This window comes from Chelonus insularis, unplaced genomic scaffold (genome assembly GCF_013357705.1).
Source record: "Chelonus insularis isolate UGA/USDA-ARS -01 unplaced genomic scaffold, ASM1335770v1 contig_568_pilon, whole genome shotgun sequence".
Classification (NCBI taxonomy): Eukaryota; Metazoa; Arthropoda; class Insecta; order Hymenoptera; family Braconidae; genus Chelonus; species Chelonus insularis.
In genome coordinates, this window is record NW_023276647.1 from 735,599 (window position 1) to 758,448 (window position 22,850).

General features: G+C 31.9%; 6 protein-coding genes across 7 annotated transcripts; 3 read left to right on the plus strand and 3 right to left on the minus strand.

Annotated features, from left to right (window-relative positions):
• Window positions 1-151: 151 nt before the first annotated feature.
• LOC118070200 (histone-lysine N-methyltransferase ash1) lies at window positions 152-8,915 on the plus strand. The gene is made up of 4 exons (XM_035088652.1): window positions 152-686; window positions 773-6,893; window positions 6,992-7,198; window positions 7,276-8,915. The coding sequence occupies exons 2-4, from the start codon at window positions 861-863 to the stop codon at window positions 7,417-7,419; spliced, it is 6,384 nt and encodes a 2,127-aa protein (XP_034944543.1). The 5' UTR covers window positions 152-686; window positions 773-860; the 3' UTR covers window positions 7,420-8,915.
• A 642-nt stretch (window positions 8,916-9,557) lies between these two features.
• Window positions 9,558-16,215, minus strand: LOC118070219 (heterogeneous nuclear ribonucleoprotein U-like protein 2). Of its 2 annotated transcripts, none has more exons than XM_035088676.1 (8): window positions 15,960-16,215; window positions 13,938-15,715; window positions 13,720-13,848; window positions 12,923-13,091; window positions 12,215-12,460; window positions 11,852-12,125; window positions 11,319-11,637; window positions 9,558-11,230 (listed from the first exon to the last, which is right to left on the minus strand). In XM_035088676.1, exons 1-8 carry the CDS (start codon window positions 16,102-16,104, stop codon window positions 11,081-11,083), a joined length of 3,210 nt encoding a protein of 1,069 aa, XP_034944567.1. In that variant the 5' UTR covers window positions 16,105-16,215; the 3' UTR covers window positions 9,558-11,080. The 2 variants fall into 2 exon arrangements, with proteins under 2 accessions (XP_034944567.1, XP_034944568.1); XM_035088677.1 differs by having other exon boundaries at window positions 11,092-11,230; window positions 11,301-11,637.
• Window positions 16,216-16,458: 243 nt separating this feature from the next.
• Window positions 16,459-18,277, plus strand: Uba4 (Ubiquitin-like activating enzyme 4). The gene is made up of 5 exons (XM_035088678.1): window positions 16,459-16,759; window positions 16,847-17,060; window positions 17,126-17,427; window positions 17,489-17,953; window positions 18,026-18,277. The coding sequence occupies exons 1-5, from the start codon at window positions 16,582-16,584 to the stop codon at window positions 18,175-18,177; spliced, it is 1,311 nt and encodes a 436-aa protein (XP_034944569.1). The 5' UTR covers window positions 16,459-16,581; the 3' UTR covers window positions 18,178-18,277.
• Galt (Galactose-1-phosphate uridylyltransferase) lies at window positions 18,271-20,363 on the minus strand. The gene is made up of 6 exons (XM_035088679.1): window positions 20,255-20,363; window positions 19,762-19,929; window positions 19,485-19,654; window positions 19,160-19,365; window positions 18,867-19,095; window positions 18,271-18,796 (listed from the first exon to the last, which is right to left on the minus strand). The coding sequence occupies exons 2-6, from the start codon at window positions 19,796-19,798 to the stop codon at window positions 18,335-18,337; spliced, it is 1,104 nt and encodes a 367-aa protein (XP_034944570.1). The 5' UTR covers window positions 19,799-19,929; window positions 20,255-20,363; the 3' UTR covers window positions 18,271-18,334.
• LOC118070222 (proteasome subunit alpha type-6-like) lies at window positions 20,339-21,778 on the plus strand. Its single transcript, XM_035088680.1, has 5 exons — window positions 20,339-20,564; window positions 20,738-20,832; window positions 20,909-20,990; window positions 21,060-21,489; window positions 21,570-21,778. Exons 1-5 carry the CDS (start codon window positions 20,489-20,491, stop codon window positions 21,625-21,627), a joined length of 741 nt encoding a protein of 246 aa, XP_034944571.1. The 5' UTR covers window positions 20,339-20,488; the 3' UTR covers window positions 21,628-21,778.
• On the minus strand, window positions 21,773-22,637 carry SmD2 (small ribonucleoprotein particle protein SmD2). Its single transcript, XM_035088681.1, has 3 exons — window positions 22,521-22,637; window positions 22,064-22,319; window positions 21,773-21,967 (listed from the first exon to the last, which is right to left on the minus strand). Coding segments are annotated over exons 1-3 (363 nt in total). The 5' UTR covers window positions 22,523-22,637; the 3' UTR covers window positions 21,773-21,862.
• Between the last annotated feature and the right edge of the window lie 213 nt (window positions 22,638-22,850).

Below are 22,850 nucleotides of genomic sequence, written 5' to 3' on the forward strand. Positions count from 1 at the left end.
TGAATAACAACTTGTTTTACTAATTTTTCAATTAATAATAATCATTTATTACTTTTTACAATTTTTTATTTACTACTTGATATGTTTTTATAAGGAATATTTACTTTATTTTGTCAGTTAAGTTTAAAACGTTAACTCCGAAAGTCGTCACCTGGAGATGTTAGTGATACGTTGAACGTAAAACATGAGACGCGATGTGCGTTCGACATTTTCGAGAAAATATGTGGATTATCGTAAAATGTGATAATCCGCGATTGCGAGGACATGTTAAAATAAATATACAGATGTGTGAGAAATAGGATAATAATGAATATGGACATTGAAATGGTTTAATTCAAACTTTTAATCAGTTTTATTTACGCAGTTGATGAACCAACGCCATTTTGTGACCACTTACTAAGAAGTAAACATCAAACTTTCTAATTGTGTTTATAAGTAGCGTGAGGCAGTGGTTTTGGAATAAGACCGAATAAACATTGGACATTTAATTTATTAACATTTTTTTCATAAGGACCTATTATTTAAATTAATACGCTACACTCAATTGATGCACTATTTTTCGCGCCAATTCGATGCACCTGGTACATCTGTTCATCCAAGAAACAGCTGTCCAGCCACTGTTAATGCAGAATTCTTATCATTTATTTGTCAATTGTTGACTATAAATTTCGTAAGAACTATGCAAGGTTAGATAGTTTTTTTATTTTAATTACGTAATCTCTTAAATAACCTTAAAACGTGTTCTAGAATGATCATACATTTCTTTCGGCAGGTTTTGACAGTAAACGACTCCGCCTGTGAGTCTTATCACAAGGAATGATATTCTCTTTGACACCTGTGGATGTCAGATAAACAGAAAAATGTCCGGTGACTCAGGATGGAACGCAGTAATCCATCATCCATCGGAGCTCGAGCTTCAAAACTGGAACTGGGACGAAAACGATGGAGAGCCCGAGAGAGAGTTACCTTCCACCGTGGATATGGATGCCATAAAAGATGGTGGAAATTGGAATCCAGCAACTGGTACCAACGAAACTGATTCCATTGATTCTGAAGAAGATTCTGATTCAGATGACGAGAGTTCTGGTGGATCAGATGGTAGTTGTTCTTATTCAGACTCTGATTCTGACGACGAGAGCAGTGGTGATGAAGAGTGTGATGATTCTGATTCCAATTCCGATTGTTCATCTGATCATAGTGAGCAAACATTTGCTATTCGAGAAACTAATTTTGAGCAGGGTGCGTTGAAGTTAAAAATAAGCATGAAAGCACAAAAAAAAGAAGAAATAGATAAAATTAAATGTGATAAACCGAAAAAAATAGTCCCACGAAAATCAAAAGTAGCATATAATGCGAAAACATCTGAATGTACGTCAGATGACTCAGACTCGTCGGCAGGTCCGACGCCGATGAATCAACAAATTCCAGTGTCATCTCAATCACAACAGCCACAAGCACCGTTGCAAGAAATTAATCAAGATCATTTAACAGCTATACTTCCAGAGCAAGAAGATCCACCTTTCGATGGCTTTGAAGATTCCGAAAGTGGTCGTTTAGTGTCAAAAGCTATTGAAAGAATGTCTTTAAGTGCTGATTCGGACTCAAGTGAAAACACTGATCAAAATCCAGTGCCTGTTTACAGTTCAACACTTCTCCAGCAATTTGTTGAGAAAACAGCGTTGTTATCAGAGCCACGTAAAAGACGTAGTAAAGCAGTCAAAAAAGCAGAGTCGGAGTATTCATGTATATCGAATGTTTCTCCCGATTCTGGTATTCAGTCTGTTGATAATAGTCCTTTGCATCTGACAACGACTCCTGCTAGTCCACCAGTAACTTCTCAATCACCAGTACAAACTGCTTTGTCTAAACCAGCTGTGAATGTAGACAGAGTTTTATATCCACCAAAAAGAAAACCCGGAAGGCCTGCAAAAATGGCATCAACTCAACCACGAGGTCCTGGAAGGCCAAGATTAAAGCCTGAAGTAGTGGAAACAATTGTCAAGATTGAAAGAAACTCTAGAAGTCCTGTAGTCAATAAAGAAGTCGCTAAAAAAGATGTTAGTTCTACAAATAAACGTGGCAAGCCATCAACAAAAAATACGAAACTAGCTACTCCAGCAAGTAAAGAAGAGCCTACGCGGAATCAAAGGTTAAAAAACAAAAAATCCAATGCCGAGTCGTTACAAACCTCAAGTAAAACTTGCTCTACTGATAAAAATTCTCCAACTGAAGAAAAGTGCCTGAATAAATCTAATGTAAAGAAAGTATCTAAGGAGATTAAAACGTGTGAGCAAGCTTGTAAGAGAGTACGGCAAGATAAATCTGTAGAATCAAATAAAAGTACGTCACCGTTGAGACAAAAATCAAGTAATGACCAAGGTTCAAGCGAGGATAAAATGATTAGTAGTAGTAGAAAAAGCTCGAAAGAAAATCGAATTGAAACTTCTCCAACAAATAAAAAACAAAATACAACTAAAAAAGCAATACTTCCGACACCGAGGCGCGTTTTGAAGGAAAACAAAAGTACCAAAAAGCCATCTGAAACGAATGTCGTTGGTGTTCAAACAGTCATATCAGTTCCAGTTGATTTAAAGCCTGAAAATATTGAAATAAATAATGAAAAATGTGATCCAGTGGCTCCGCCATTATCCAATCAAAATCAAAAACATCATCATCATCATCACCATCATCATCATAAACACAGGCGGCGAGTCGTAACACCACCTAAAAAACCCATACGTGTTGATCCAACAGTAGTTGAAGAGCTCGAAAAACTTACTGAAGAGTTTAGTAAGCTATGTAGTCTTGGTAAAAGTAATAACAATTCAACTTCCGATTTACCGCAGATTTTTAGGGTAAAGAAAATTACGAAGAAGAGAAAAGGTGCAGATGCAAATACAAATGATGACCAAAAATTAAAGAGAAGAGTTAAAAAGGATAAAGTAACTTCTAATGGAGATTTAAAAAGTAATCAAAGTTCTAATACTCCTTCAAATCCTAATGAACAAAGGCTTCCACTTAAAAAGCGTCATTATCACTTATCAAGTCCACATAGTTCACAAAGTTCCAATGCTAGTTCTACTGACACAAATCCAAATGAGTCAAACTCAATGGAGAGCCATATCGAAGAGGCAATTGAAGCAACAATTGAAAGGTATAGCGGAAGTCCAGGAAGTTCACAAAAGGACAACGATTCTGTGGCTTTAAAGAAGAGGTTAAGAGATGCTGAAGCTAGTGTAGATTCAGAAGGAAGTGAGAGCTCTGAGGGTGAAGAGAAAACTTTAAATCGATCGGAACCGCCTCGTAGAAAGAAAAAAATTGTAAGAGATCTTCGTGTGACAGTAACAAAGTTAGTTACGCCAGAGAATCAATCTACAAGTAGTGTTGATAAAGTGGATAGAACAACAAACGAAAAAAGTTTGAAAAGCCATACAGATAAAAATACGAAGACTGAGAAAATATTATCTGATAAACAGTTAAAGACAGACAAGAATGAGCAACCGGAAAAGGAGCATAAAAAATCAACAGTTGATAAAAATGAGAAAAATAATACAGCTATAAAAGATGGAGAAAATAAAAATGTTATTCCAGAACGAAAAGAGACTGTTGCGAACGTTCCAAATCCTATTAATCCAATGGCAGCGTTGATTTTGACAAAGAAAAAAATACGAAGAAGAAAAGCAATTAATCGAACTGGTTTTCCAACACTAAAGAAAAAGAAAAAGAAGAAATTAAATACAGCACCTGAGTCTAATGATAATGAGCCAGAAAAATTAACCCGAGTACCACGTGTGGAAATTTCTACTACAGAATTAGATATATCTAAAGTAGATGAAAAATCTGTACTCTCTGAGAGTGATGTAAACACGGTTCTACCGATTTTAGATGAAAAAAGTAGAGATAGCGATGATGAAAAAACAGATCCTCATGAATTTAAAGATTTTCATGAATTATCTTGTAATAGTTTCTCAGATGATTTCGTAGACTCTTGCTCTGGATCATTGAGAGTTCGGAAGGATTTAGTTGAATGCGATGGTACTAAGCCTTGTGACAAACTTTGTCCAGTAAAGTTTGAAAAAATTCAAGACTCAAGAATGTATGATGAAAATGCAACTCTTGAAGAATCCCTAGAGCGTTACAATCAGAGTCAGCGAATAGCTGAGTTGAGTGAAGAAAATGTAAAGAAACTTGAACGTACTAACTCCCAGTCTAGTATAAAAATGGATCTGGGCTGTCTCAATAATAACCATAAAAGAAGAAGAGGCTCTACTAGTCCATGTAATTTAACTTTAAAAAGCATCAAGAGGCTAAAAAATGCTGGCTATGACACAGAAAGTGATGCAGTACCTAGCAGTGATGTTGCCAGTGATGAACCTGAAATAGGAAAACAACAAGGATCTTCTCATTCTCGAAAAAAACAACCAAGATGGAAGAAACGTTATCTTCAAGCTGGATTATTTTCTGATTACTATAAAGAAGATGAACCCAGAAAAGTATCTACCAACGATGGTGTTGGAAAAAATAAACTTACTTATGATCCTGCTGAGCATCCCCATGGCTTATTACCACCTCCATATCATTGCGGAAAATTTTTACGACAAAGAAAAATCCCGTTCCAATTACCCTACGACCTTTGGTGGTTACACACGCACTCCAGATTACCTGGAAGAGATTTAGTACCATCTTGGAATTATAGAAAAATTCGTTCTAACGTTTATTATGATGTCAAACCAACGACACTTTATGAAGCACAGGCTTGTGAATGTAAACCAGAGAGTGGATGTGGCGATGATTGTATTAATAGGATGGTATTTAGTGAATGTTCACCTCAAATGTGTCCTTGTGGTGAGAAATGTGAAAACCAAAAAATCCAAAAACACGAATGGATTCCAAATCTGCAGAGATTCATGACAGAGAATAAAGGCTGGGGAGTAAGAACCAAAGGCTCGATAAAAATGGGCTCGTTTATTTTAGAATATGTTGGAGAAGTTGTCTCAGAAAGAGAATTTAAGTCGAGAATGGCTACAAGATATGCTAACGATACACATCATTACTGTCTTCATTTAGACGGAGGTTTGGTTATTGATGGCCATCGAATGGGAGGTGATGGGCGATTTGTTAATCATTCATGCGAGCCTAATTGTGAAATGCAGAAATGGAGTGTCCACGGATTACCAAGAATGGCTCTCTTTGCATCCAGAGACATAAAAGCCGGTGAAGAGCTGACTTATGATTACAACTTTGCTTTATTTAATCCATCAGAAGGTCAAGTATGCAGATGTGGTAGTAGTGCTTGCAGAGGAGTTATTGGAGGTAAAAGTCAAAGAGTAGCCAGACCACCTGCACCAATACCATCTCAATTAGAAAATCAAGAACGTAGATCAGTTGGTAGACCTCGAAAAAATGTCCGCAAATCAAACATGCTTCAATCAGTTGCCAAAGGTTTATGTAAAACACGTAAAGTGGGAGATTCCAACTTGATGAGTACTCCATTAATAAAACCAATGTCACAACAACAACGATACTTTGCCCAACAGCATCATTGTTTCTTATTAAGAAATCTAGAAAAGGTAAAAAGAATGAAAACTCCAATAAATCAAGTACAAAATCAAATTGGAAAGAATAAAGAGAAAGTGGCTCCTGCAACGAAAGAAAAGCCTTGTAATGACTCCAAAACTCAATCTGATGCTTTTCTTTCACAATTGACAGCTTTAACTAATAATGCTTCGAGGACTGTAAGAACTAGAAGGTTGGCACAAGCTCAAGATGATCCAGAAGTAAATAAAACAGCTAAATTGGCCAAAGTTTTGAAGGATTTATACAATGTAGTTGCCACTGCTAATGATGAAAATGGAGAATTACTTTGTATACCATTTATAACTTTGCCAGCAAAAAGAAAACTTCCAGAATATTACGAAAAAGTACAAGATCCAATTGATTTGACAATTATGGATCAAGCAATTGGAACTGGTCATTACAAGACTGCAGAACAGTTCGACCAAGATATGATAAAATTGTTTGACAATAATGTAAAATTTTTCGGTAGAACTTCAGAGATAGGAATAGCTGCGGCTAGATTGAGAAAACTTTATTTAGGTAGTAAAGTCAATTTCATTGAAGCTATCACAGAAGCAACGGGCGCACCACCTGCTCAACGCTTCCTCCCGCCGCAGGGATCAACAGCTGGCGAGGAAGACGTTATCAGATGCATATGTGGACTTCATAGAGATGAGGGTTTAATGATTCAATGTGAGCGATGTTTGGTTTGGCAACACTGCGACTGCGTTAAAGCTGATACAAGTATCGAATCTTACTTGTGTGAGAGGTGTCAACCACGACCTGTTGATCTCGAGATTCCTCTTGAAGGCGAAGAAGAAGAGAAGGGTAAGAAACACTATGTGACACTAATGCGTGGAGATTTACAATTAAGACAAGGCGATACAGTTTATGTTCTTCGAGATACTCCAGAAAAGCACACTTATAAAACTATCCAGAAGTTTGATTATGAACAGATGGATATCTTCAGAATTGAAAGACTCTGGAAAAACCCTGAGGGTGAACGATTTGTCTTTGGTCACCATTATTTAAGACCACATGAAACTTACCATGAACCTACCAGAAAATTCTACGAAAACGAAGTTGTCTGTGCTCCTCTTTATGAAGCTGTTCCTTGCGATTTAGTTGCTGAGAGATGTTGGGTGCTTGATCCACATACGTACTGTAAAGGTAGACCAGTTGGTGCTACTGCTGAACATACTTATGTTTGTGAATATCGAGTAGATCGAGCCGCCAGGCTTTTTACTAAAGTTGCCCGATCACGTCATCAAGTCTGTACTAAGCCTTATGCTTTCGAAACATTTCCTCAACGTATCAAACATTATCGTACTTATTTGGTAAGTTAAATTCAATTTCAAATACATTTTTTTGTTGATTGTATTTTAAATGGAAGAAATGATTAGAAATTTTCATATTTATTTTATTACTTTTTCAGCCTCATAGTCTAGAAAGTATTCAAGCAATCAAAGCAATGCGAGAAAAGAAAAAGAACTCTTCAAATGCAGACAGTGATCATAATCATAAAACGGAGAGCGATTCAACTAAGGTTAATGGAAAAGATCAATCAAAGACTCTTGGGAAAAATAGACATAAACCTTGTGATAACCATTCCTCTATTACTCCTATAGTGTCACCAGCACAGGTAATTTATTTTTTTATCTTATTATTTATTGAATATTTTTATAAATTAATAAGTTGATTTCCCATACAATTTCTCAGAGAGAAGAGCAACGTAAGAGATTGAATCGCATACTGAAAAACCTACTGCAACGAATGCCGAATAAAAAAGATCCTCTTGATCTTTCATTCTTATTAGAACGAAATCGAAGAAATCGTAAACGACCCAGTGGCTGTAAACAGTGACAACGGATTACAAGTACGCGAAAAAATGCGCAACATGTATCGATGTAAGTAAAAATATATGAGAATACCGGGATTTATTGGTAAATTAATGGTTGATTAGATTTATTGATAAAACCCCATTTTCAAATCATCATTGGCATTAATATATATATAAATATATTCTACTACTACTATAGATTACTTTTAGACAAACAAATATTGTATACTCTTTTTCCACAAAGCTATCCCGTCCATTCAGCTTATTATGGCTTCCTGTCATTTTGTAGTTGATATTACATGTTGGGGCGTTATCAATTTGTTTAAACACATTTTTAATATATTTTAAATATATTTTAAATAATATATTACTAAACGATCAAAATTCAATATACTTGAATTTAAGTACCTTGGCTCTATTCGTATCTATTTAGATTAATAATGAGTGAAAATGATAAATTATTGCCCCCCAGGGTGTTTCTTGTACTTTTTTGAATGAATTATAAATTATAATAATATATAAATTAGTAGTTTAGGCATGGTAGGCTTGATCAATAAATGAATCGATAATAATAAAATGTTTAAAAGATCATGACAGGGTACGTTTCCCTGATCAACTGGATACATTTCAAAATTTGTACAGAGTTAATTGTAAATTATTTGAATTCTTAGAAACGTTGTTAAGTCCGAATAGTTGATTGTACAAATTATAAAATTACGTGCGTATGTAAACGCACTTGGAGCTTTGTTGCACAAAAGGAAATATATTTTTCATAACCCCGGTGTTATCAAAAGTAATTGTAAAGTAGAATGTAATCAGCAGATGAAATTTTACAAATGTATTTAAATTATTATTATGATTATTATTATTATTATAATTATGTTTTATTATATTATTAATTCATCATATTATTATGATTGGCCTTTATTCAGCATTTGATTGCTGACAATCTTCAATGAATCATTGTAAATATTTTTATCATCGAATATTTATTATTAATATTATATTCTTACATTTACACGTTGTGAAAAAGTGATATTTTCAACACATAACTCACCGAATGAATTGCACTTGCCTGTATGTCAGATCAGTACTATTCTCTCATTATTATCATTAATATGATCATTACTATTATTGACGATTGTTTTAATTAACTTTTAACGATGAAAAAAAAATACATTATCACTACAGAATGTATCAAAAATCTATTACAGATATAACATGAACAAAACATTTATTAATCAATTGTTTTATCTTATAAATCATGTCTATATGCGATTAATTTATTGGTAAAAATTTTTTAATTAAATTAATGAAATTTAATATAAAAAGGGTTTAATGGATTAATAAAATTTTATTATTCAATTTATATTTCTGTTTTATACAATTTCAAGTTCCATGTTAGAGCTTATTCGTACCTCATTTATCCATATGGGACAATTGTTTATTTTAAGGCTTTTTAAGTATTAAAATAGTTTTTTAATAATTAATTGAAATATCCTAAGTGATACTAATCAGTTTTAATCTGTTGGGATACATTGATATCAAATTAGAATATGACACTAAGAAATGTATCACATTATTTTATTTTATTAATGATAGTTTGAGAAATTCAGAATCTCCCTTAGCATTTTTAAAAATTATAACTATTTTTTGTTTGTATTGAATGAAATTTTCTATTTTTTGGTTTGTTGCGCCGGTAGCTTCATATTAATTTAATAATATATTATACACAAATATTGTATTCTTTTTTAGAGAGCTAAATATATGTTAAAGAAAGAAAATATAACAAGTGGTATTTATTTCTTATCAAAAAGCTAATACGGAATGTTGAAAATTATTTATATTAAAAATTTAATAATGATAATTTATTTATCTTATAAAGCATAAAATAAAATAAAAACTATCATTTATTTAAGAGAAAATATAAATAGTCATACTTTTAATGGAGTAATAATTAAATAAATGGGAAAAATTTATATAAGACACTTCTTTATTTTTATGAATGAGTTTGTACATTGTATCAACAAATAAATTTATAGATTATTTTTATGTTACTTACTTTTTCTATCATGTAAAAAGATCATCCGAGGAAATCAAGGTAATGGTAAATTTTACATAATGCTATATTAACTTTTAAATCAAATTGATGAATTAAAAATGCATTATAATTAGATAGTTCGTATATTTTTTCTCGGTTATAACAACCATTTTTCATATCTATTTTGAATTCTTAAAATATACATGTCACATATACTACTCGAATTTTATGTTATTTCAACTTTAACCTCTGGCCATTCTTTATCGTCTATCATCTAACATTTAAAATATTTTTGCTTATTTGCAAAAGTATTTATTAATTAATATTTTTTTGCGCTGTACATAATGTCGCAGAAAAAGTGATAGTACGACAGTGTCAGTTTTATATAAACATCGTAGTTAATTAGAAAAAAAAGCGTCGAACTATCCATTTTACCTGTAACATTTCATTTCCACTGGATTATATTTAAATGATCTTTTCTGCAATTCTTCATATTCATATACATTATATATTTACTTTAATAATTGTTAATATATTTATTATTCATGTAATTACAGTACATAACTTAGGCTGTTATTTTTTCTTAAAATTAATGTCACTTCTCGTAAAACAGACATGTAAATTCATATTTTAAGACTTCCGTTCAATCCATTCGTTTAAGCTTTCATTTCATCATCATAGATAATTAATTTATAATTGCATTTAATTACAGACATTAAAAATATTGAAATTTCGAATTTTTATTTTTTTAATATCTATAATATATGAAATTTGTACAGCCGTGTAAACTTATTAAACGATGTGAACAAAATGAGTGAGGTATCATACTGTAATTAAAAAATGAAAAGAAATAAAAATAAAATAAGAAAGAAAGTTAAAGGGTAAATTGACTATAACATATGATTACTTTTTCAATTCTTATATTCATTTTTTATCCAAAATATTTTTCATGAAAGGAATGTTTATTGAGGCTGTTAAATGGGTTCAAATAGTTTGAAATTTATTACGTCTTTCTTTTATACATGTACCATCAATTAAAATCTATCAATATTATCATAAATTTTCCCGAAATGTATAAAGACAGTTGTCCCCTTTACATCGATATTTTTGAAATAATATTTGTCAAACATTGAAAAATACAAATAATGATTAATTGGTTTTATTTAAACGACAAAGTCTGTACATATTTACATTACTTGCCATGGAAAAAATTATTTAGAATTATTATTATTTATTTATTTTTGTGATACTTTAAATTGAGTCGATTAAAAAATTCATACTCTTTTCTACTTTCAATAAATTTTTTTTGCATTTTTAAAATTTTTTTAAACAACGTACAATATTATCGCCTCGTAATTTTTTATAATAACATTATGTCATTTGATTTTCAACTAATTAATATTAATGATAATAGTTATATTATTGTGCATTATAGTTAATGCAAGAAAAAATGGATGTTTAGTAATAAATGTAAAGTATAAATCAAAATGTTTCTTTCACTGTCAGTAAGACGATAAAAGCACACAATTTTCCATCTAAATGTCGCAAAATTAGTTTTCTTTAATATAAACTAACTGATTTTTTATAATAGTGATAATCCAGTGGTTTTTGTGATATATTTTTCTGAAAAGTAAATACTCACTTTATTTTTGTTGTTGGGTACCAGTACTGGAACCATCAGCTGAATAGTATGATTGTGAATAACCTTGCCATCCTCCTGGATAATTGTTGTATGATGACGAACTTACTGTTGAAGAAGCTGAAGTAGTTGGATTACTACCACCCGACGTTGCCTATTTAAATAATTTTATTTATTTCTATTCAAGATTCTTTTGAAAGAAGGCCAAAGGTTATGTAAAATACCGTTTATTTTTTTCTTACAGTTTGGCCACTGGATGTGACGGATGGCGACTGTTGGCCCCAATACTGATTGTAATACTGTTGTTGTTGATTCCAACTGCCCCAATTTCCATTACCATATCCTTGCTGATTATAATTATTCTGATTATAACTTGATTGTCCATAACTTTTCCAACTACCCCAATTTTGTTGCTGATTCCAATTACTTTGTTGACTACCCCAACTTCCTTGTGATTGGGATTGACTACCAGACCATCCACCACCGTGTTGACTTCCACTCCATCCACCTCCTCCTCCTCCTCCTCCTCCAGATGAGTGTGAAGAATTATGATAGTTACTGCTGTTATAATAATTTATTCCAGCCATTATTATATGAAATTAATGAACAGTACAGTAAATTAATTGATAATTTAAATTTCTTGATGAAAAATATTAAAAAAGCCTCTTTAAAGTCAAGAAATTTTTACGATATTAATACATGTAACTTGAGTCTATTAAGGTTACTCCACTCAGGTTCATTGACTTTGAGTTAAAAATAATCTAAATGAACTTACTTCATCGGACCCCATCCGCCACCCTGTCTGGAAGGCGGGCCAGATCGGCTACGATCAATTGCCGATCGCCTGTCACTTGAAGAACTGCCACGCCTGTCAGAACCACGATGAGATGAACTTGAACTGGGTCCTCCACGACCACGCCAGCCACTAGAAGATCCATAACCACCACTACTATGTCTTATACTCCGTGGTCCTCTGTCTCTCCAACCACCTCCTCCTCCTCCCATATGGTTGCCACCACGCCACGATGAACTGCGATTTCTGTCTGAATCTATAAAAATCAAAAATATCAGCTAAATTTATCAGAAAAAAGATCCTTAATCTGCTTAGATGGGCTTAATATTATTTTATTATACTTACAAGCACTTCGGCGATCACGATAATCCCTACTATCTCTGCTGTCTCGACTAGATCTTACATCACGACTGTCTCTGTGACTATCGCTTTTTTCAAATCTTGGTCGTTTACTTGTTTGCTGTACACTATATCCAGCATCTTTGCCTTCTTTGTTGTACTTAATAATTAATTTTTTAGCTTCTTCTTCACCTAGTTCAATCCATTCGATACTGTCAAATGATTCTCCGACCACTGGAGCACTGAAATTCGCTGTAGAAATAATTAATTTAATATTAATCAAAAATCCAACTATTTTAAGACATTTATGCGTCTTCAAGTGACGACAACAACAGGTGTGCAAAGTTGTGAATGAATTTAGAAACAGCCCCAATTAGTGACTCTAATAATATTATGATTCATTATAATTAAATGAGCTAATTTTATTTGATTCAGTATAATAGCACAAGAAATTGAAAATATTAAACTTATTCATCTTAGAGTTAAAACAAAAAATCTATTTTTTTTAAAGGATGTGATGGATAAATAAAGATTTGAACTGTGTCAAAAATTGAATGAAATGTTATTTTAAATAAGTAATAGGTAAACCTAAATTAGGTCAAAAATTAGGCTGTTTATTAATTCAAAACACACCTACGACCAAGGGTTTTATCTTAATAGATGTATACAATTAATCGAAGGGCGACGTGCTGTCGAAAGGGAATAAAAACCAACCTTTCATCTCCAAGACCGTGGTATCAGGAACGTCCTTGCCTTCGATGGCCTCGCGTTTAGCAGTACGCGATTTGAACTCTTCATCCGTTGGTACTATAACTATCGCCTTCCGTTGAAATCCATAGAAATTCCTCATTTTGCGCCTTTGTGCGGAAGGATATACGTTTGTCTGTACCGGTCCCATAGAAAATACAGATGTAAAATTCGTTGAGTGTTATGGGCGCGCGAATATATATCTTTTTCAGATCTATTCGGTAAGGCAATTTTTGATGCAATTCGTTCAATTCCTTCATCTTTTTTTCTCTTAAATTAACTTACTTCTAACATACTTACATCCCAGTTTGACAATTTACTTCATAGTTATAATTATTACCTCAGCTTGGATACCAATTAATTTAAATTAATTCAATCAATTAAAATTAATTCTAATACATATCATATCTTAACTTTCATCATTTAACTTGAATTCATCTAGCGTTTATTCATTGAATTATTCATTTCTTTTTGAAAATTTTAATTTCACGATTATGTTACGATTTTATACTAATACATACCATAAAATGCCACCTCAAACGGACTGGGCTATGATTGGAAGAAAGAAAAAAAACACTTACCTTATTACAGAAAGTATCAATGTTTTTTTTTTACTTGATTTTTCTGTTTTTTACTTAGTCTAAACTAGTAATCTAATATTTTATTGCTTCCAACTTATTTTCTTTTGCATTAATATTTTTAGTATTCTATTTTTTGTCTAATTTTTAAATTAAATTTTGAAAAATAATAAAATTATTTCTCACCTGGTCCAAAATGTAGTTACGTCGTCTGGTAGCCGCTACTTCCAAAAGTTTATTTAGACAACGAGAACATTTATCTATCAGTGTTTCCCATCTACCATGATAATTGCGTTTCCTTGGCAATCCAATAACCTAAGAGAAAATATGAAGAAAAATGGAATGCAATTAAAGAATTTTTTTATGGAAGAAAAACTTAAATAACATTATAAATTTATACTTACTTTCATTTTATCAATAAGAGCGTTAGTTCCTAGAATATTATACATTTTTTCTGGATTTTCCGACGCATATTTATTAGCCCAAACAGTTTTTCCAGATGCTGGTAAACCACACATCATTAGCATTTCACATTCTTCTCTTTTATCAGGTCGTCGTGGACCAGGTGTTCGATCTTTAATGTCTACTTGACCTACTGGTGAATATCCATCAAGAATTTTTTGATTCCACGCTTCTTCATCACCGAAATTGCAAACGAAAGCACAGTTTTTGGTTAATAAATGTGGAAAAAGTGCTTTTCCTTCAAGTTCAGATTTTTGAATTCTAAATGCTTCACCTAGGCTTTCTCCATTTAACGTATAAGTTATTACAATTTCATCACCTGATTCCATATCTAAATAACATCCCAGTATATCATTTAAACCAAAGGATGGACCATAATCCGTGAAATTATTTCCTGTAGATATTTTTCCTGTACCCCCATATCCATAACTGAATTTTTCTTCACCTAATTGCATAGATGTAAACGCTGTTGACCATCCAGCTCTTAAAACATGAGGATATTCTTCGTTTTGAAGAGTAACATTGCACTGATGAGTAACTTTTACTTCATAATATATTTTTCCACTGGTAAAACCATATGATGCTCTTGCACCAGCCCAGACGTATCCAAATCCATCATTATGCATTGGGGTTGCTGATAAAAATTTTGATTTATCAATTATTAAATTCAAATCTGAATCATACCAAGATAATAAAACTCTAGAATAATCTATTTCTGGTTCATCGTCAACAATACTTGGACTTTTGTGGCGATCATCTTGTGAACTAGTAGATCGCTTCCTTTTTCTGTCTTTACGATCTCTACGATCATAGTCTTTTGATTCCTTCTCATCGGATTCCTGTTTCACATTTGGCTTCATTTCAACATCTTCTGGTTCAATTTTAGCTGTTTCATTTAGATCATCAGTCTCTTGTTTCAAATTATCCGATGATTGTTCTTCGAACTCTTGTTGTATCTCTTTATTATCAGAAACACTTGAAGAATTAAGGTCATCAAAAGATTGTTCTTCTGGTTTAAAATCCTGATTTCGATCATCGACGTCATTAATTGCCATTTTTTCTTCTGTTTCTTCACATTTTTCTTCTGTTTCCTCAACAGAATTAAACATCTTATCATCTTCTGATTTTTCTTCAGAATATTCGTCAGATATTTTATTATCAACGTCATTTTCCTTATCATTTGTAAGTTCTTGTTCCATTGGTTCATCATTTTTGATTGCATTTTCTGATATATTAGTTTCAGATATCTCGGAAATCGGCTCGGATTCATTTATCGATTCATCTTGAGCTGGTCTTATTTCGGGTGCTTCTTCAGCTGGTTGAGGAGTACATATTTCCGTCTCTGATGACTCACTCATTTGCTCCATAGCTGCATTCTGTGACTCTGTCATATGGGAAGGTTTATCATTTTTCTCCAACTCATCTCCACTATTAATTTCCGTTGTCGCAGAGGTATCTGTTATCGGGATTGGTGTTTCTTTAATAGGTGATTTTACAGGTGAAGGAGTTTCTTGCGCTACAGGTGTTATTATAGTCTTTGGAGAGCCTCTTGTAGGAGTTTTTATTGGACTACCACCTGAAGAACTCCTAGGAGATCTACCAGGTGTCCTGACAGGTGTAGTAACCTTAGTGGGTTCTGGACTTTTCTCTCGTTCATCTTGGGAACTTGGATCTCCTGAACTTTCAACTTGAACATCAGCAGATACTGTTCCTTGAACGCCTGAAATTCATAGAAAATTGTAATAGAAAGTTCATTTCGATGTTTAATCTTTTTGGAGTTATCAATAATAATCAATCAAGCATCAAAACAAGTTGTATCAACTACGTTTACATTTAACGTAACCTACATTTGTCCTATTAACAATTATCGATCGTCATAACATAGAAAAAGTTGATAGTTGAATGATAATGTAAGAGAAACGTTGGAAAATGGAAAATCTAGAAAGTAAACAGCGTCAACTTACTATCGCCAGTTTCATCCTCCAACGCCTTGCGAAGCCGCTCAACTAATACCGCTTTATTTCCCTTAGTATCAAGGCCACGTTTGCCCAATTCACTACGTAGCTCGACAACTTTTAATTTAGCTGGATCCATTACTATCAGTTTCATACAACTCGCGGGTACTTATGCTCTTTTGTATTGACAAAATATCTTACAAAACGACCATGCACGCACAAGTGACCCGCGCTAGTCACACAATATGGCGGCTTAGACCGCAAACAACGCGTTAGATATATCACTAATTTTATTGGTCGAGAGAAACTCGAGATCGAACTGCTGCTAACTTCACTCCTCACTGTATTACTCATTTCATTGGTCAATACTGATAGATCTGTAACGTTATTGGTCAATTTCAATAATGTTTCTTTAGTAAAAGGTTATTCGATTCGTTGACAATCTAATTTGAATTATTATTGGTAAATACTAACCTAATCATAAATCAGAACTCGTTATCATTAATTTTTGGTTCTTCAAAATGAGAATCATGTGATTTGTATTTTTTCATTACAATTTTTAACTGAAAAATAAACTAAACAGATAATAAAGTAATTAAAAAAAAAAAAAAAAATTAGTAGACTTAGAAAAATGGATGAAGATCAACTAATACGAGAAATAGAAGAACTAAAAAAATTATTGAAAGAAAAAGAGGATAACCTTACGCAGTTGAGGTCGAAAAAACAAATATTACAGAAAAATGGGTTAAAAAATGATGAAATTATGAGATATAGTCGACAAATTCTTATTCCAGAAATTAGCGTAAAAGGTTTGAATCATTTTATCAGAAGTACTTTTAATAAATGTTAATATAATAAAAATAGTAAACAAGTTTTTTATGTATCATTATTGTTAGGACAAGTAAAAATAAAAAAATCATCAGTGCTGATAGTTGGGGCTGGTGGATTAGGATGCCCTTCAGCTTTATATCTAGCTGGTGCTGGAATTGGAAAAATTGGAATCATAGATTATGATAATGTTGAGTTAAATAATCTTCACAGACAACTACTTTTTACCATTCATGATCTTGGAAGAGCTAAAGTCGAAGCAGCTGCTGAACATCTTACGAGGTACTAAATGATATTACTTATCAAATTAAAGTATCCATCTATCAATTACATTGTTTTGTTTTTAGACTTAATGAAAATGTTGTAGTCATTCCTTACAAAATGCAAGTTGATAGTACCAATATTTTAAACATCATCAAAGATTATGATATTGTTCTTGATGCAACTGATAATGTTCCTACACGATATTTACTAAATGATGCTTGTGTTTTATCAAAAAAACCACTAGTCTCTGGATCAGCTCTAAAAATGGAAGGTCAATTAACTGTGTATAATTATAAAAATGGACCATGTTATCGGTGTGTATTCCCACAGCCACCACCACCAGAAACAGTTGTAAATTGTGGTGATGGAGGTGTTATTGGAGCAGGTACTTTGATAGATACTTGTATCCATTTTAACAAACAATTATTTAATTCATTCTCTTATAGTTGTTGGAACAATTGGAGTATTACAAGCCTTGGAAGTAATCAAGATAATTTTAAACATTTCTGGAGTTCTTTCTGAACGACTCGTACTCTTTGATGGAATGGAAGCAGCATTTAGGACAATCAAATTACGCCCTAAAAATCCTAATTGTGCTATATGTGGTAATAATCCAATGATTACTGAATTAATCGATTATGAGCAATTTTGTAAAAGTCGAGCAAATGACAAGAATCCTAATTTAAAACTTTTAAAAAATGAAGAAAGAATTACTGTTGAAGAGTACCATAAAATTAAAAATCTTTCAACACCTCATCTTCTGATTGATGTTCGATCATCAGAAGAATTCCAAATTTGTCATCTAGATGATGCTATTAATATTCCCTATATTGACATAAAAAAGAAAGGAGGTTTAGAAAAAGCTGAAGAAATAATCAAAGAAAAACTACAAGGGTGTAAAGACACTGATGGTAAGGAAATACAATTGAATGAATATTAAAAACTGTTTACTATTTTTCTTTTTTAATAATTTATGCCTTTAGTATATGTTTTATGTCGTCGTGGGAATGATTCTCAACGAGCTGTAAAATTATTTAAAGAATTTTTCAAAGATGAAAATAACAGAATAAAGGATATCGTGGGTGGTATCCATTCATGGACACACAAGATTGATTCTCAATTTCCAATTTATTAATAATAGAACTAATAAAGGTAAATAATTTTTGTTGACCGATTTTGTACAGTTTTAAATAATATAAAGTACATTACTTATTGATTATGTAATAAATTATAACAGAAAATAGATTTATTTATTTCTCATATTTTTTAAAATAACATTGACTATATTTGAATTAATTATACATGGCAATTTGGTCTGAAGTTAAACTTGTCTCAGGATGACGATAATGTTGATCTGGAAGACTTCGCAATTTTTCTGCTGCTTGTTCTGGTGTCAGATCTCTTTGAGCTTGAGCTAATAACTCGTAGCCTACCATATGTTTCTTTATTGTAGCTGATCGAAGTAAAGGAGGCAAATACATGCCATGAAAAGTCCAATGACTAGAATCTTTATTAGCTAGAGGTCCTGTAGGAGCTCCATGCCAGCCCATTGAATAAGGGAATGAACAAAGAAATAGATTATCATATTTTGTACATAATCTTTTCATTATCATAGCCAATGATTCTTGTTGGCTGGATGTAAGATCTTGTATTCTTGGCACTTGTTTTTTCGGTAGCACCATTGTTTCATAAGGCCATACTGCCCAAAATGGTACAAGGACAACCCAATCACGATTTTCAATTACAATTCGCTCCTATAAAAAGTACTTTCTTATTTATTTTTTTTACATTAAAATATATCAAATAAATTATTAAAATACATACCTTTTTTGCTAGTTCTTTTTCAACGTAATCTACCAAAAGTGGACGATTATGACGAGAATAATACTCCAAAAGATGTTGATCCTTTCTTTTGGCTTCAAATGGTAAAAATGAACTTGTCCATATTTGACAATGAGGATGAGCATTGCTACATCCCATCAAAGCACCTCTATTCTCAAAAATTTGTACCCATGTCCATTTTTTTCCCAATTCTATCATCTCATTGATCCACCAATAGATTATAATTTTTCAATTAATACTTTTGCAATGAATGATTAATAAAAAAAATTACTTACTGTTTAATTACTTCTGCAATCTCGTCAATTTTCATTAAAGCAATTGTAACGTTAGATTTAGGATGAAAACACATGACTTTGCAAGTGCCTCGTGCTGTATCCATTTGAAACAATTCATCCTGTGAAGCTGGTGGTCCAGGTACGTCTTCCAATAACGCGGGAAAATCGTTGACGAATGAATATGTTCGTTCATACTTTGGTGTCACCTGAAATATTTATTTCAACTCAATTAAGTAAAATCTTTTTTGAAAATTACAGATTGATGTTGAGTAATATTAAAAATATAAAAATTATTGAATAGAGAGAAGGAAGAATTGGTACCAACTTTTCCATTGACTCTAGGATTCCCAGGACACAGTGGATTATTTGGATCATATTCTGGTAATTCTTCATCATTAGAAGGTTCAATTTGACCTCCCCAAGGTCTTTTCATTCTGTGTGGTGATACTAACACCCATTCTCCTTTCAATGGATTATACCGGATGTGTTGATGTTCTGAAAATAGAATAGTAATTGAAAACTGTAAATTTATTGATACATCATAATTCGATACAAATGTTTAATTGGAGTGTCAAACAATGTCACAATAATGCAATTAATACCTTTTGGATCGAAGATATTAGATTCACTTCCACTCATTGTGTTCTCTTATTTCAATTATCAGTACACTGAATGAACTTCTCAATGTCAGCAATAAATAAAAGCGCTTCTCAGAAAAATAATTGGTGTAGAGCTTGATTACTCACTATCACATATGACGATTATCTAACCTTTGAAAAGTATAAACATTATGAAAACATTCAAAATAGAAACTATTTGAAAAATTCTGGAATTAAACAACACTTCATGCTTATTAAATAATGCAATATTTCAATAAATGACGAGCGATTTATTGCGTAATATATTAATTTTGTTATCAATCGTGTCAGCACAGAATGAATAAAAATTTCCAATTCATTATGTGAATAATCTTTAGATAATTAAGAAAAATTGAATATAATACAGTTAAATTTGGTGAAAAAAAATTAAAACGTACAATAAATTTAAAAACTCTCTACAATCAGTATGGAAAATGTTAATTTATGGATTACTTACATTTGTTAGTATGAAGTTGAAAAGAATTTATTTAAACTTGCGCCATAAAAGCAGAAATTATTAGTGTCTTCTATTGCTAAATTTTTATTGGATGCTTGATATAAATAATTCCATTGTAACTGTTGTATTTTCAAAATTGCGACCGCGAGAGGGATTAAAGTCAAGTAAACTCGATCCTTGTCATCCGCTTGGTAATCTTTTTTCTGGCTCCACTATTTTTGTTAATCATTAAACATGGCGAGAGGTAGTAGTGCAGGTTTTGACAGGCATATTACAATTTTCTCGCCAGAAGGGCGATTATATCAAGTAGGCAAGTATTATTAAATATTCATCTTATGTTATTTTTATATCTTAAGAATTTTCAAGAAATCATTGACATTCACCGACATAACCAAACATACTCCGCAAAGGAAGACAGCGTGATCTGCACTTTTGAATGGAGTTTTAAATACAAATCATAAATTATCTATTTATTGTTTACAGAGTATGCTTTCAAAGCTATTAATCAAGGTGGACTTACTTCGGTAGCTGTTAAAGGAGCTGATACCGCAGTTTTTGCAACACAAAAGAAGGTTCCGGTACGTATAACCTCCATTTTCGGTTGATTCTTTAATTTCACATAAACAATTAAATTTATTTATTTACACAAAATAGGATAAGCTTCTTGATGCATCTAGTGTTACCCATATCTTTCAACTTACTGAACACATTGGATGTGTTATGACCGGAATGATTGGTAAGATATTTTGCCTTTAGTTTCTACTGAATCCAAGTATTTTATCTAATGCTTTAAAATTGATTATAGCTGATAGCAAATCTCAAGTCCAACGTGCTCGTTATGAAGCAGCCAATTTCAAATATAAGTTTGGCTATGAAATTCCTGTAGATACACTTTGTCGTCGTGTAGCTGATATATGTCAAATTTATACACAAAATGCGGAGATGAGACCATTAGGATGTTCAATGATGCTAATAGCTTATGATAAAGAAAAGGGTCCATGTATTTACAAAGCTGACCCTGCTGGATACTTCTGTGGATACCGAGCTATTTCTGTGGGAGCTAGACAGACAGAAGCAAATTCGTATTTAGAGAAGAAGTTGAAGAAAAAACAGAATTATAATTATGATGAAACTGTACAATTGGCAATAACTTGTCTTTCTACAGTTTTATCTGTTGACTTTAAGCCATCTGAAATCGAAGTTGGAGTCGTTTCGAAGGATAATCCAAAATTCCGGTAATTATATTTAAATAATTAGCATCATAAGCATATTTAGTGTATTGTTGATTAAAAAAATTGTAATCTTCCAATTTTAGTGTCCTTACGGAACAAGAAATTGATAAGCATTTAACGGCTATTGCTGAAAAAGATTAATCAAGCGGTGATTGCAGCATAAAGAAATTTTTCAGGCTTGCACTAATATTTTTTTTATAATTCATAAATTAAATAAAATTATTATACAGATACAGTTTCCTAATGCATTAAGTGAACTTATCATAATAAAAAGAAAACAACGTTATACAGATGAAAATGACTTATTTATTGGCTTAATGAGGTATTAATTTACAAAATTTATAGAATAGTATTTGGAGCAAATGAAGGAACATTATTACTTTCCTGATGCAGTAGCCAATGGATTTCGTAGAACTAAAATTACTGAATCGCCTCGTAGAAACATTTTTGATATAAACCGATCTTTATTAACTGGTTTTGCCTATTTTAACAGAAAATTAATAAATTATTTTTTGTTGAAGAACCCGTGAGTAAAAATAATTACTATCAATAAAGTAAGTTTGAATAAAATACTCACTTTTTTCTTTCCTTTTCCAGTTCTTGGGAGTTCTGTCCACATTTCTTTTACATTTTCTAAAACCATATTACAGTGTCGATCAAAAGCTTTCACCCTTCCAAGCAATTTTTTGTTATTTCGACAATTAATTAATACTTGAGTATTATTTTTCACTGATTGAGTGAGAACTGATAAGGGCCCTGTGTTGAATTCTTCCTCTTCTCTTTTTGACAACTCTTCTGGAGTCATCTCTGATTTAGGTTTGGTAAGAGAAGCCCTATAATATTTTAATGAATTAAATATTTTTATTACCATTATTATTACAATAAATAATAAATTATCAAAGATAAATTAAAATAATCAAAAAATAAAGTGACCGGTAAGGTTATGTACAACTTTGTTTTCTTTTGAAAAACATTATGAATTTATTTTGTATGAAAAAATTTATCAAGTATCAAATTTTTTATTATTAACTTACATTCTTGTATTCCAAAAGAATTAAGAAATTGAACTAACAATTTAATTTTCCAAAAATATTTAACGTTTGATTACGATGCAATACAAGCGTTTACAACTTTCACAATTGAAAAACAATTCGCCATTAATCGGTAAGAATAAATAACGAATCAACTTATCAGCAATCGATAAAAATTTTTTTTTAACCTTTAGGTTCATAAGTAATTACTAGATGACGTAATATGAAGAAGCAAAATTCGCAATCATTTATAAGATGGCCGAACAGGTGGCAGTATAATGTTCAAAAAAGCGTTGAAGAAGGGACAAAGTGAAATGAAACGGAGTATGTGAG